Below are 12,445 nucleotides of genomic sequence, written 5' to 3' on the forward strand. Positions count from 1 at the left end.
GTTTCATCGACGTTCAGGACACACTCAGGGCGAAAACCATCGGCACATCTCCTGAATTTGGCCACAAAGTCTTCTTGATCCCGCTTCAGGTCAACCAATCTCTTCTTGGATCTTGACGGACGCTGTCGACTGTAGCCATGGCGGTGGCAGAATAGCTGGAGCAGCCGGAGCAAGGACGTATATCCACGTCTTTTTGTGGACAGGTATGCGTCCAACCAGGCCTTGTGGTGACACTTGATGTAGTTGACAAGGTGCGTAGATGACAAGGCACGCTCTTCCTCTCTCACCCTCCCCATGAAGTCCAGAAGGCCATCAGCGTCGGGGATCTCGGTTGGCCGCCCGGCGCCACCCAGACTTGTGCGCTTCTTGTTGCCCTTGAACGCTTGGAGCTTGTCCTTCTGAGAGGACCACCTTGACAGGTTGGACCTGGGGATGCCAGTCATGGCGTCCAGCGCACGTGCGCTTACCTGCCCGTAGGTGGCAGCCATTTCCCGCTTGAAGGCGGCAGGGTAACGCCGTCTTGATGTCTTGGGCCTCGTGGTGTCACTGGCTTGCATTGGATAATGGCCTCTTGGCTGTAAGTGTATTTTCGCGCTCATTTAAAATGTTTTCCCGCGCATAAAAATCAGCCAATCATATCTTATTATTTGTATAAAATATTTGATTGGACAAAATAAATGTTAACTTCGGTGTCCCTTAAACTCCTTCGTTAGCTGTACAGGCGAACAAGGCGTCAACGCAAGAAGAAAGGGACTCCCCTGCACTTTGCATGACAAATGTTTGGCATTGATGAAAAGAATTTTACGATTTAACCCAATCTACCTCATTTCAACAAATTCATTTTGACAATGTCAATGTCTTTTTGTGAACACGCAGAGGACCATATTGTCAAAAATCGTGCGCCGGATACTGGGATATTCTGATATATCCGGATACCCTGATCCAAATATGGACAAGAATTTTGTTGAAACGGCGCGCCACTTCACGTTGCAATGCAGTTCACGCCGCAGCAACTCGTCGGGGCAGGGCGCTACAGCGCCACGACCCGCATTGGGAACTGGAATGAAGATCTCATGCTTGAAGAAGCACGCATGAAGGACTACCGCGCACAGAAGAACAAAGGGGGGCTTGGCACTGCGTATCGTCGTAAAATAGAGCAAGCGAGCGGTCGCGTGCCGTTATCGTACTGGGAAGACGGCCTCTTGCGCTACAACTCATATGTGGTGGTGGAACACGTGCAAACGTCTGGGAGTTTGTCCAGCGATGTGTGGGAGGAAACGTACACTGGGTCCGGTGAGTTTGTCGTCAGTGTTGGCAAACGCCCCGCCCAGGCCGCCGCGCGATCGACGTTTCTGCTCGTGGGTCCGTCCGAGCGGTCGTCAGGCGTTGTCAAGTACGGTGACCCGTTTCGCTTGATGGCGAACGAAGTACTGCGCGTGGACCAGTCCACGAATTCGCTGCTTCCTCCTCTGTACCTTCGATCGATTCTCAAGAGCGAACGTGCAATGAGCCCCATCAGCTCACAGCAGAGCGTGACGCTGAGCCCAGCCGTCGACAACTCGACGTTGTGGATCGCTACGCGGGGCGACGCCAGCGGCGCGGAAAAGTTCCTCGCCACGTCTACGCCCATCTCGACGCACGACAACATCGGGATCATCCACAAGATGACTGGCATTCTCCTTCACGCGGATGCCAAGTACGTCATTGCGACAGATTTTGGCAACGAAACCGAAGTTTGTTGCGCCACGGTCAAGGGACATGGCAAGTCATTCCACCTGCACCACGAACGCGTGGGCGACCGGTCTGCCGACATGCATGCCAAGGAAACGTTGTCGCCGAATCTGTGGCGTTTTGCGCTGGCGACAACCCCCGATGCGGCGCAAGACGATCGGGACCTTCCGGTCCAAGTAACCCCCGACGTCGTGTTGGACTTGATTGTCCATGCGCTGACACGCACGAGTGTGTTCTATGTTCGTGCGCTCGTACATTCTCTCCAAACTATCGACGCCAAGACCACGGGGCTCATGGAGCGGGAGGATCTCAAATGGGCCATCAAGGCACTGGAGAGCGGCGATGGGCCGGCCGTGCGCGATGATCACTACGACGTACTGCTCTCTGCGTTGGACGAGGTAGATTGTATCGTTGCATGCTTGCTTGTGACAAGATGGTGCGGGATGGTATGGTAGGGAAAGAAAGGCTTTGTCCGGCTCACTACATTCATTGATGCCATACGTGGCAAGAGCCTGTCTCCCTCCCGCAAGGAGCTTGTGAATGACACGTACGATGGTCTCACTGGCGCGTACGGCGATGTGACGCCGACGGTATTGCGCCAAGCCTACGACAAGGGGTGCGAGGCCCCTTTTCAGAACGTCAAGTCCAAGAACGTCAACTTTCTCACGTTGTGGCCGACGCAGGTACGAGTGCCAAGAAGCGTGGATGGGATGCAACGAGCGGCTTTTGTAGGACCCAACCAGGGTCATCTCGCGCAGCGAGTTTGTCGATGTGTACAAGGACGTGTCTCGCGCGATTCCTGACGACAGTATGTTTGATCAGTTGCTGAAGAACGCGTGGGGGGTGTAAGCATCTTGCCCCACTGACCTGCCGCAACGAGATAATGGTTGCATGCATGTTTTGTTCAAAGTACTTTTCTCGTTCAGTGGCTGCGCTGGACGCTGGCAGGATGTCGTGTGAGCAGAGCGCCGAGTTTGCCGAGAACGGCAAATACGGATCGCGGCCAACCTAGAAAGCTTAGCAAGCAACGCAAACTCGTGGGCCCATTTGCAGCAAAACCGGAGTAAGAGATCCTCCGTTCCCGCATGGTGTTTGTGTCTCCACCGTCTTCTTCTAAACGCAGGCACTGCGGGAAAAAGACTATTTGGGCACATGCGCGGTGTGGATGAAGCTACGAACTACTTGAAGCCTCAGGTACTCATCTTCCGCTTGTGGCGGCCACACACGTGCACCTCATGGACACGGCGGCCGTCGCACGCGCATCCGACAACGAAAACCTGCGCTCGGATTGGTCCAAAAATGCAGCCAATTCGATCCCCCGTCGACGAAATCTCGAGCTCGGATTGGTCGAAATGGAAGCCTTGGGATTGGTCAATTCGATTGTAATGCAGAATTGCCGTCAGGTCAAATACGAAAAATGGCCGCGTATCAAGTGCTCGAGACGACATGTCGGCTGATCGACCGAGGGGGACTCGACCGCCGCACGAAGCTAGAGGCCACGGGGCGAATCACGCATGTACGTCGTTGCGCGAGATGGACTGCAATGTCGTTCGTGGAGTGACGTGTGTGCTTTGACGACGACAGGAAATGAAGAAGGACCCGATGCTGTTGGAAGTGTTTGCCGTCGAACGCATTCAAAACTGCGCAAGGGGTCTGATGTCCGATACCGACACGTCGGTGCGTACGGCAGCGCTTCGTGTGCTCCGGTACTCGATGATTAACAGCGCGTCGACGGCTCAAGCCATCAAGCTCGTACGTCGTTTCGATGCGCTGACGGACGACGACTCATGTCGAGCAGGGTGTACACTTGTTTGTATCGAGAAGCATGGAACGAGATGCGAAACTCGTCGGCGAGCGTATCCAGGCGCTCAAGGTCGTGCGTCGTTTCATGGACATTGACGCGTTGCAGGTGCCGACAAGCGTCGTCCGGTCCATCGTCGCTATTGCCAACCACAAGGAAGACAACCTGCGCCGCGTAGCGTTGGAAACATTGCGTGAACTCGCCATTGCGAACGTATCTGTCGTCATGCAGTGCAATGGGATGAAGACGTTAGTCGATTGCATTCTGGATCCAACATGCCAGGTACATCTTGCGCTCGACGTGGCAGCAGTGGCAGGCACATGATGTGGATGACAGCGCGATGCTGTGTTTGCCGGCGTTCGCGCCAGAGTCGGTTGATTTATCTATGTCGCTTACAATGGCGGTGTGTCTGCTGCTCTCGCCACGTCGCGCCTTGTGCCGCGTCGTTCTGACGACTGTTTCCAACCTCTAGGATATTGCTGAAGCGCTGCTCATGACGCTCATATATCTCATCAACGAGCCCGCAAACCGCAACCTGATTCACTCGTTCGTGAACGTCCAAGTGCTGCTGGCGCCATTCACCGACACAGACTCTCCTGCCGGCACCGAGCGGCGGCAGCGATGGACGGCAAGCCGAAACGCAATTGTCATGATGATGCGGTCGTGGACGGTATCTCGGATCGTGGCAGACTACATCTTCACTGCGCTCTCGTCAGGGCATTCTCGTCCTTACGGCGAACCCACAAGGCCTGCGGGCGTTGGTGCGCATGCTGGAGCAACCCGTCGGCGACGACGTCAAGAAGGTCGTGCTCGCGACCATTTGCGACATCTTCTACACGAATGCCCCGCTCGACAAGGTAGGGTCGTCTCGCGGGACCGCCGAAGGGTACATTCCACATTAGAACGGCAACGACATCGACCGGAGCCAAATGGATCCGACCAAAGCAGGACTTGCTATGTCGGACAAGCCGATAGTGTCGACGCATGGCGGAACCAACTTGCTGGACAACTATATGGTGTTGGTGCTGCTGTCGCTGGGGCACTGCGGCCTCCTGGAAGCCCTTGTTGCGCTAGGTACACCGACTATGGATGACATTAGTCGTGGGCGATGGACTCCATGGCGTACTTTTCATGCCGATTTTGTGCAGGCACGTGCGCGAATCGATCGGCGCTTGCAGAACCTGCCATTGAACTGCTCAGCGAAGTCCTGCACCTAAGTGCCCGGTTGTTACCCGACCAACACTGCGCGATGCTACTGGCCCTGCCGCAACTCGTTGCCACAACTGCGTACTCGAAAGTCGACTACCTTGCCGATTTGCAATCCAAACCACCCGAGGACCGCGGGGAGCGAGAGCACGCGATCCGTGCGTCCGAGATGCTCGCGGAACTGGCCCGCGCAGTACGTGGCTGACTCGTCCCTTGAAGCAAATGGAGTCATTGTGGGTAGGTCGGGGCCAGTTCTAGCTCCGGAGGTCTCGTCACCCGCCAAAACCCGAGCACCGTCAACGGAGTCCATCTCGCGTCGGAGCTGCTTCGGGGAACAAACCGCCCGTTGCACAATTTTAACGTGCACAGCCAGCGCGACAGCGCGCGGGAAATGCTCGTCTACGACCTCAAGGTGCATCTCGACAACCAAATGGACGACCACACGTTTCGGTACATTGCGCAGACTTGGCTCGCTCCAGTCACGACCGCGTCCGACTAGGGACTTGCTCATGCACAAAAGCCGCGTCTTGTACGGGAAAGACTGGTTTCGGTGGAACTGGGACATCATTTCAGAGCTCCTGGAAGGGCCGCTGACCAACCCCGCCCGACTCTCGGAAGCGATGAAGACCAAGTTCTTCAAGCGCGTGTCGGGCTTTTTCCGTTGCGACAATAGCGACAAAGGTATGCTAGTTCACGGGGAACGTGCGTCATGCGTCCCAAGGGTTCTTTGCGGGGCTTCCATGGACCCCCGACTACGTCCCGTACTTGCGGCCAGCGTGCCAAATGTACACGTTGCTGTTGAATCATCCAGAAGGCATTGCTTTCCTGAAAACGGATCGACGGTACGTGCTATTGCGCGACAACGAACAAAGCCTCACCCGTCCGTCGTGCATGCATTGCGTGGGTGCAGAGGCCAACTCCTCAACGAAATCTCGACGGCCCTCGAGCTCGAAGGACGGCCAGAAGCCACGATCGTCGAGTCGCACTTGGGGGAATTGCAGTCTCGCATGTTTAGGTACGTCGTTGTCGATTCGTCACGGTCATGCTACACCAAGTCGTGGCTTTGCAGTCCTGAATATTGTTCGCGCCGCATGCTTCGCGAATACTTTACGCTGCTTGGCCTCATGAGCTCGTCGCCTGAAGGTATATGTGCAGTGTGCATGGCATACTCTGGAGTGTTTGGTTTTCTCATGCATCATGACGTAGGGCTCAAGATGATGCAGCGCATCTTTGCGAGGCTGACCAAGCTCGGCACAGTCAAAGACAAGGGATCGTTTGCGAGCTTGGACTTGTCCAAGAGCCAGCGCGCCGTCAAGGACAAGAGCCAAAGTACGTCGCGGTGTATTCGTGGCATGCGTGATGCGCTTGACGATCTGTCTAGGCCACGACTTTTTGTGCCGGTTGATTCTGGCCAATTTGGACTACACCGTCGAAGGCAGCTCGCGCCAACTCTTGACGGATTGGATGAACTATGGGTCCGAGTCATTGCGCTTGTACGCGACGTGCTTGCTGCGTGCGTTGCTGCGGTCCGAGGTGCGCGTAATAATATATTTAGTAAACCTCACGGATGCCGCAGATCGAAGGGTTTGAGCGATGGGGCATCGAGAGTCTTGTGGCGCAGCTCGACAAAGAACCGAATGTCGCCCGCGCGGCGCTGAGTGTCCTCGAAGAAGCGGCGGAGCAATCGCCCGTGTACTTATCGGCCATGATCAAGAAGCGATCGCTCCAATTCGTGCACTTGCAAGCCGAGTCGCTCCTGCTCAAGTTTCTTTCCCTTCCCGAAGGTACTGACCAGTGCGCCAGCGCGTCCATCGGCCTGCAATGCACTCGACCACTCGTTCCACAACGTGCCGTTCTCTATATAGGGCTGGCATTTCTCAAGGACGTCCCCAACTGGATCTCATCCAACTTGATGCAGTGGCGCCAGGTCAAGTACGTTCAGTACGTGCACTTGGTCGAGTCGCAATTGCTCTGTGGCGTCTTCCGCGACAAGCAGAGCGTCACGACCAATGCGTCCAAGGCGGCGCTCAAGCCCGTTCCGATTCCAGTCACAGTGCCAAACCGTCGCAGCTCCAACTTTAAGCACGGTCCGCATCGCGAACAATGGGGTAAGCACGTCGCCAGCGTCGGCAGTGTGAATGAAGTGTTCGGTCGACATCCATGCAGGGCTCGAGTGGCTCTTCCGCATGCCATGGAACATCGAAGTCAAGCTCGTGGGACCCCCCGGCAGTGGCCCGCCGGCGCACTTGACTATCGATGCATTTGTGGATGCCAGCGAGGTACTGGCCATGGCACGCTTGACATGTCTTAACATGCCGGGAATCGCCAGACTGGCCAGGACGTGCCATCCAGCTCGGATGGCAATCCCTTGAGCACGATTCGCATCAAGGGAGTTGTCGTCGATGCTCGAAACATCCCGAAACCAGTGATGGTCAACAGCCAGCAAACGCTGCAAGCGTGCTTGTTCCTGGGCGCCCAGCCCGTCGATCGGAAAGGCCACACTCGGCCCGCCCCGACGACGAATGGCGGATTCCCTGCCCCAAATGACAAGGAACCGGGGTCGGCTGTCGCAGCCGCGTCAGCGACGGCTCCACCGATTCGGTCTCGAACGGTATTTATCGTCCCAACGTCATGGGGTCTAGGACCTGAACTGTGGCGTTGGTTTGTCGTGTAGGAAAGCCGCGGGGTGACGGATCGGTTGTCCGAGTTCAGCATGGACAGCTCGACGGCGTACGAAGCGCCAGAAGAGAACAAGGATTGGAGTTCGTGCGGGCCAGAGCATCGCACGGCTGCAGTCCTCTTCAACGCTGCGATCAACACCAACGCATCGGGGTCGGAGAAGGAGGCAAGATTATGCCCCGCCGGCGAGCGCGCTGTTTGGACCTTTGACATGGACACGGACAACCAGCAGATCAAGCGCGTGCAACTAAAAAGCGTCGAGTTTACGATCCAGTTGCTGCCAACCAAGGCGCCCACGGTGCCCCTGCCTCGGCACTTTTACGGAGAACTCGCCAAGACCGAAGATGGGTGTGCCATCCTCAGGCAGTCTGGTCACTTGTCGGAACTCGTGGCTTCGCTCAAGGACCCGACGGTCGTCCCGTTGGAGAAGCGCGCGGCACTGTGGACGCTCGGCCACATTGCTGGAACCAATCGAGGGTACGTCGTGCTGCGTATGCCGTGGTGTTTGCCGCTGGTGCCCTTTGCACGAATCCGCCCTTCCGTCCTGCCGCTCAAGTTGTGTGCTTCAGTTGTCCTTGCTGCTAGTTCAGTGCGATTTGGCTGCACGATTCATTGTGGCGAAAGCTCGTGGCATTGAATATGGATGGTCCGCTGTAGGTTTGAGCTGCTGTTGAGTTACGCCGATGACTTGGTTGAGTGCATCGTCCACATGGCCACGTCATGCCAACTCCTGAGCCTCCGGGGGACGAGCATTTTTGCCCTTGGGTTGATTAGTAGGTCCAGTGCGGGGCGGCGTGCGCTGTCGCAAGCTGGCTGGATCGCGCCCCGAGGCTCGAACGTCTCGATTGCTGTGCCAAACAACGTGGCGTCCCTGTTCGAGTGGCCATCGGTGTCACACACACCGTTCCCCAGCGAACTCGTCGACCTGTCAACATCGTTCGTGTCCCCGAACTTCATCAAGTCGGGCAAGGCGTCGGCGAAAGCAAAAGAAATCTTGCGGCTCATTGGAGACTTGAGCTCAACGATCTCTCAGAAGGAGGCCGGGGCATCGTTGAATCGAATGAAGGGCGCGCACCCGGAGCTGTTTGAGGACACGGAGACCGCGTTGGCAGCGCATACGATCTTGGCGCGGTACCATTATCGTCTCTCGGCGCGACAGTTCGTTATGAACTTGTTCGAGAAAGCCGACTTGTCCAACGCATCGCTCAACCAATACTTGTACCAAGGCGAAGAGTCGGCCCAGGTGGTGCCCCAAGGTGGCCGCAGGCGGCGATCGTCTGTGAATGCGCCCTCACTCAGCTCGACGATCCAGTCCCTTCTCCACAGCCACAGCAAGGAGACGGTGCTCGCGACGGCGCGGCACATCCCAGACCACGAAAACACCATCTTTGTCGGGGCCAGCGAAGCCTTGGTGTAGCGCGCGCCACGACCCTGCTGAGCTTGTCGGGGGTCGTCATGTGAGAAGAATTTCGCCCAATCAAAACGCTTGCTTTGAAATTCATATTCGTTTATAGAGGTCGACGTCCAGCAAATTGCGCGGTCGTCGCCATTTTGCGTATCAATTGATCAAGGCTATTAATATCAAAAGGGAACCAGGCCCACAGTTGACAAAACCAGAACATTGTATTTTTATTCATTTCGTTGAATTTTAAATAAGTTGTAGATTCCTGTATTTTACACTCATGTTTACTCCATTACGAAAAAATATCGTTTTCATCAAATGGATAATACGAATTTAAAACGTTTTGAGTGACAAAATCAGAACTTTCGAAATTTGAAGGGAACATGAGTACGGAGCGTGTTTTGTCAACATTTGCAAAGATACACTTTTCATGGAACAAGCATTTCCGAAATTATATCGCATTTGTCGGACCGTCCCTCGCCACCGCCGCCGCTGCCATGATGCGTCCCATCCTCGCTGCACTGATGCTAAAGAAGGCTGCAAGAAGTCACATAGTGTGTCCGACGCTGGCCCGTCGGTTCCATTACCAGAAGGGTACTGCCAAGGACATGATGCAAAAGTCGTGCTACTTCGGCGTGAACTTTGTGATCCAGCAAGACGCGACTGTGTTTGACGCAATCACGCGCATGGCGGGGATTAACTTGGGCTGTTTGGCTGTCTCGGACGAGAACAACAAGTTTGTCGGAGTTGTTAGCGAGCGCGACTACCTGAAGAAGGTCGAATTGCAAGGATTGACTGCCAAAACGACACTCGTGTCACAGATCATGACGCACAGAGCCCGACTTGTGGCGGCAAAGGAGCACGAATCCCCTGAACAGCTCATGACGAAAATGCTCAACAGCGACGTGCGCCATTTGCCGGTTTTGGATGAAAACAACGACATCATCGGGATGCTCTCGATCAAGGACATCGTCCGAGAAGTCAACCGAGAGCACCGCGCCGACTTGGACACGCTGGCCAGCTTTTCTTTGGGCAAGGGTGGCCATTTCGTCCTGGATTAGATGACATTTTTTCCAGTAAGTTGAATCCATCGTCTCGTATTTCACAGACTCCACTTGTTGCTGTGCCTGGCGGAGTTGTTGCACTGCTGGATGGAGTCGCCAAATCCACGAACCCATGGCCTTCTGGTACACTAGCGCCAGCTCAAGACGGCGCCATATCCAAGCTACGTGTCGGCATATACTGTCGCGCTCAAGACCCAGCAATCGAGAATGCTCAACACGTTCCCGACCCTTTGACCACAACTACACCAACAACGAAGTTGATGCATGTACGGATGAATTGCCGCCCCGAGCTTTTCATTCACTCCACCTTGGTTGACGTGCGGGATTCCATGGAAAACAAACTAGCGTATTCCGTCCACAGCTCGATGTCCAACTCGCGATATGATCGCGGATGATGTAGCTGTTGATTTGGATTCCTCAATAGTTCTTGGTCGTCATTTCGTCGAACGAGCGGAGCTGCAAGCTTGTGCCGCGTGACCCCAAGCTGTTGGAGCTGCGTCGAACTGCTGGCACGCGTGAGGGGATGTCAGCCTTTCGATCTAGCGCCATTCCTTCACCGACGAAATGGAGCGCATGGCGGAGCTTCACCAGGAACGGCACGGATCTGTTGCTGCTTGGACCGGCCGAAATCCATGCCGCTCGCTAGTTAGGCTCATGTGATGGAACCACCGACAAATGCCCCCACATGACAGCATGGACCATCACATAGTATTCTTTTGCTACTGCCTGGAGGGAATTGGTTCCACAGCCTCGCCACGACGGCATCAAACCCTGTCGGCACCGCTGTCTCCATCGCCCATGATCTTGGAAACGATTCGATCGCATTCACAGCAGCACATCGTCGAAATGGCTCGTTTTTGTCCGGCTATATACGAAGCACACTTCTACATGCATGCCAAGGGTGGACAGTCGCCACAGCAGCGTCGAGGGCAGGTGGGATTCGATTGCTGTTGTTCCTTGCGGGTCCGTTCCCTCGCCCACTGCGCGCCAGCCCCCCACATTAGCAGTATCCCCTTGCCCACGTGCATGAACGCCGCCGCCGCCCCCCTCGCTCTCATTCCCCAGCAGCAACAGTCAGCCAACGCGTTGCGGCCTCCAGGATGCGTTCGTGTCGTAGATGGACAATACAAACGTGTGAAATTAACGTTGGAACGGCAAAGATGGTCCAGTCAACGGAATGTTCATTTGATGAACCTGTGAACTCGACTGTGTCGTCCATGCGAAAGAATTGCGTTAGAGGGAGCCCCTGGCGTCGACGAACAGATCCGACGGCGTGTAAGACCCAGCCTCGGACCCGGCGGGTCGAAGCCCGCAGCAGTATGCTCTACCACGAACCTTTTGAAGTCATTCCACGTGCAGCCATGATGGAATGGCTCGGCTTGAGCAATCCAGTCGACAACGGACGAGGGAGCGAAAGGGAGAAGTTTGCAGTGGACTACTCCAAGCACGCGTCCTGAAACTACACATCTCCGCGAGACGTAAGCCCCCATCGCGCTGCGGGAACGACTTCGGCGTTGTCGTTCAAGAGTATCCCGTCGATGGCGACGGCCGTGTCTTCGGCAGAGTGCAGGAGGTTCATGAGGGCGCCGACGGTCGGCGAATCGATGCAGAACCGCTTGACTTTGGCCGAATCCACATCAAACGTAAACTGGCACTGCATTGGCAATTCCAGCACTTGGCCCACGAGTTTTTGCACGATCGGTTCGTTGTTGAGCAGGTGGGGAAACAGCACCTCGATCGTGAAGCGGCTCATGCGCAGCCGGAAGTTCGCCATGCCTTCGACCACGACTTCCGGGTGGCACATCGCAATGCTGCTTCTAGCCCACGACGCCGTGACAGAATAAAACACGGACGCATACAACGTCCACTGGTCGAGTAAAGTGTCGAGGCCCTTGTGGCTGTTGAACTCCATGGCGTCGTCCATGATGCTATGGAGAAAATCCCGCTGGTACGCGTGGAGGGGGTCGGTCCGGGCCGTGCAGAAACCATGGCCAAACACACGAAAGTATTCGCTGGCGACCTTGCGCTCCGGGTCATACGAGCGCACGCTCCGAGGCAAGACTGCCTTCAACGACTCCGCTCGCCCTTCCCACCGTGCCACGTCATCCTTGAGACTCTCCACTTCGTCTTGCAGGCGCCCCATCAACTCGACCTTCTTCGCGCGGTACCGCCGCTGGTTCAACTTGCTTTGGGTTCGGCGGCGCTCCCGCTTGTCCTCGGCATCCTTCCAATACACGCGTTTAGCTGGACGAGCACACCCACTCGCCTCGATTCTTGTGACTTCTCCCACTTGACGTGTCATTGGCAACAGTCGTTGTGGCTCGGTGGCGCGCATGAATTGCCCCTTCGGAAACCTCTTGTCTATGTCGACAACGAAATTCCATCTTACGTAGGGATACTGCGCTTCTTGTACGGGGCGGGATGCAGTGCCGACGTTGGGTGACGCAGTTCTGACGTTGTACGATCAAGGCAACCATCGTCTCACGGCACATGCACCCCCGCCCGCCCAAGCGTCGAGAAATGATTCCCCCTTCGCCCCCCCATGCACCCGAAAGATGTGTA

The 12,445-nt window shown here is 55.8% G+C and overlaps 4 protein-coding genes across 10 annotated transcripts; 3 read left to right on the forward strand and 1 right to left on the reverse strand.

Moving 5' to 3' along the window:
- Positions 1 to 967: 967 nt before the first annotated feature.
- On the forward strand, positions 968 to 2,659 carry H310_09850 (hypothetical protein). Its single transcript, XM_008876033.1, has 3 exons — positions 968 to 2,129; positions 2,187 to 2,414; positions 2,464 to 2,659. The coding sequence occupies exons 1-3, from the start codon at positions 993 to 995 to the stop codon at positions 2,578 to 2,580; spliced, it is 1,482 nt and encodes a 493-aa protein (XP_008874255.1). The 5' UTR covers positions 968 to 992; the 3' UTR covers positions 2,581 to 2,659.
- A 482-nt stretch (positions 2,660 to 3,141) lies between these two features.
- On the forward strand, positions 3,142 to 8,995 carry H310_09851 (hypothetical protein). Of its 7 annotated transcripts, XM_008876036.1 has the most exons (20): positions 3,142 to 3,247; positions 3,316 to 3,483; positions 3,530 to 3,814; positions 4,005 to 4,202; positions 4,249 to 4,389; positions 4,435 to 4,606; positions 4,681 to 4,931; positions 4,980 to 5,188; positions 5,238 to 5,419; positions 5,460 to 5,580; positions 5,649 to 5,753; positions 5,808 to 5,881; positions 5,945 to 6,067; positions 6,120 to 6,271; positions 6,315 to 6,522; positions 6,604 to 6,846; positions 6,905 to 7,017; positions 7,068 to 7,349; positions 7,413 to 7,894; positions 8,075 to 8,995. In XM_008876036.1, the coding sequence occupies exons 1-20, from the start codon at positions 3,149 to 3,151 to the stop codon at positions 8,832 to 8,834; spliced, it is 4,368 nt and encodes a 1,455-aa protein (XP_008874258.1). In that variant the 5' UTR covers positions 3,142 to 3,148; the 3' UTR covers positions 8,835 to 8,995. The 7 variants fall into 7 exon arrangements, with proteins under 7 accessions (XP_008874258.1, XP_008874256.1, XP_008874262.1 ...); XM_008876034.1 differs by having other exon boundaries at positions 6,315 to 6,846; XM_008876040.1 differs by having other exon boundaries at positions 6,604 to 7,017.
- A 272-nt stretch (positions 8,996 to 9,267) lies between these two features.
- H310_09852 (hypothetical protein) lies at positions 9,268 to 9,928 on the forward strand. Its single transcript, XM_008876041.1, has one exon. It carries the CDS (start codon positions 9,317 to 9,319, stop codon positions 9,878 to 9,880), a length of 564 nt encoding a protein of 187 aa, XP_008874263.1. The 5' UTR covers positions 9,268 to 9,316; the 3' UTR covers positions 9,881 to 9,928.
- Positions 9,929 to 11,342: 1,414 nt separating this feature from the next.
- Positions 11,343 to 12,185, reverse strand: H310_09853 (hypothetical protein; the record flags this gene model as incomplete). The annotated part of the gene is made up of 1 exon (XM_008876042.1): positions 11,343 to 12,185. The coding sequence occupies one exon, from the start codon at positions 12,183 to 12,185 to the stop codon at positions 11,343 to 11,345; it is 843 nt and encodes a 280-aa protein (XP_008874264.1).
- Between the last annotated feature and the right edge of the window lie 260 nt (positions 12,186 to 12,445).

This window comes from Aphanomyces invadans (assembly GCF_000520115.1).
Source record: "Aphanomyces invadans strain NJM9701 unplaced genomic scaffold supercont1.23, whole genome shotgun sequence".
NCBI classification, from domain to species: Eukaryota; Oomycota; class Saprolegniomycetes; order Saprolegniales; family Verrucalvaceae; genus Aphanomyces; species Aphanomyces invadans.

Coding starts and splice junctions, on each gene's coding strand:
- H310_09852 (XM_008876041.1), top strand. CDS start 9,317: ATGATGCGTCCCATCCTCGCTGCACTGATGCTAAAGAAGGCTGCAAGA.
- H310_09851 (XM_008876034.1), top strand. CDS start 3,149: ATGGCCGCGTATCAAGTGCTCGAGACGACATGTCGGCTGATCGACCGA. Junction 4,203..4,248: donor TGATGATGCGGTCGTGGACG/GTATCTCGGATC, acceptor CGCTCTCGTCAG/GGCATTCTCGTCCTTACGGC. Junction 5,420..5,459: donor TTGCGACAATAGCGACAAAG/GTATGCTAGTTC, acceptor ATGCGTCCCAAG/GGTTCTTTGCGGGGCTTCCA.
- H310_09850 (XM_008876033.1), top strand. CDS start 993: ATGCAGTTCACGCCGCAGCAACTCGTCGGGGCAGGGCGCTACAGCGCC. Junction 2,130..2,186: donor TGCTCTCTGCGTTGGACGAG/GTAGATTGTATC, acceptor ATGGTATGGTAG/GGAAAGAAAGGCTTTGTCCG. Junction 2,415..2,463: donor TCACGTTGTGGCCGACGCAG/GTACGAGTGCCA, acceptor CGGCTTTTGTAG/GACCCAACCAGGGTCATCTC.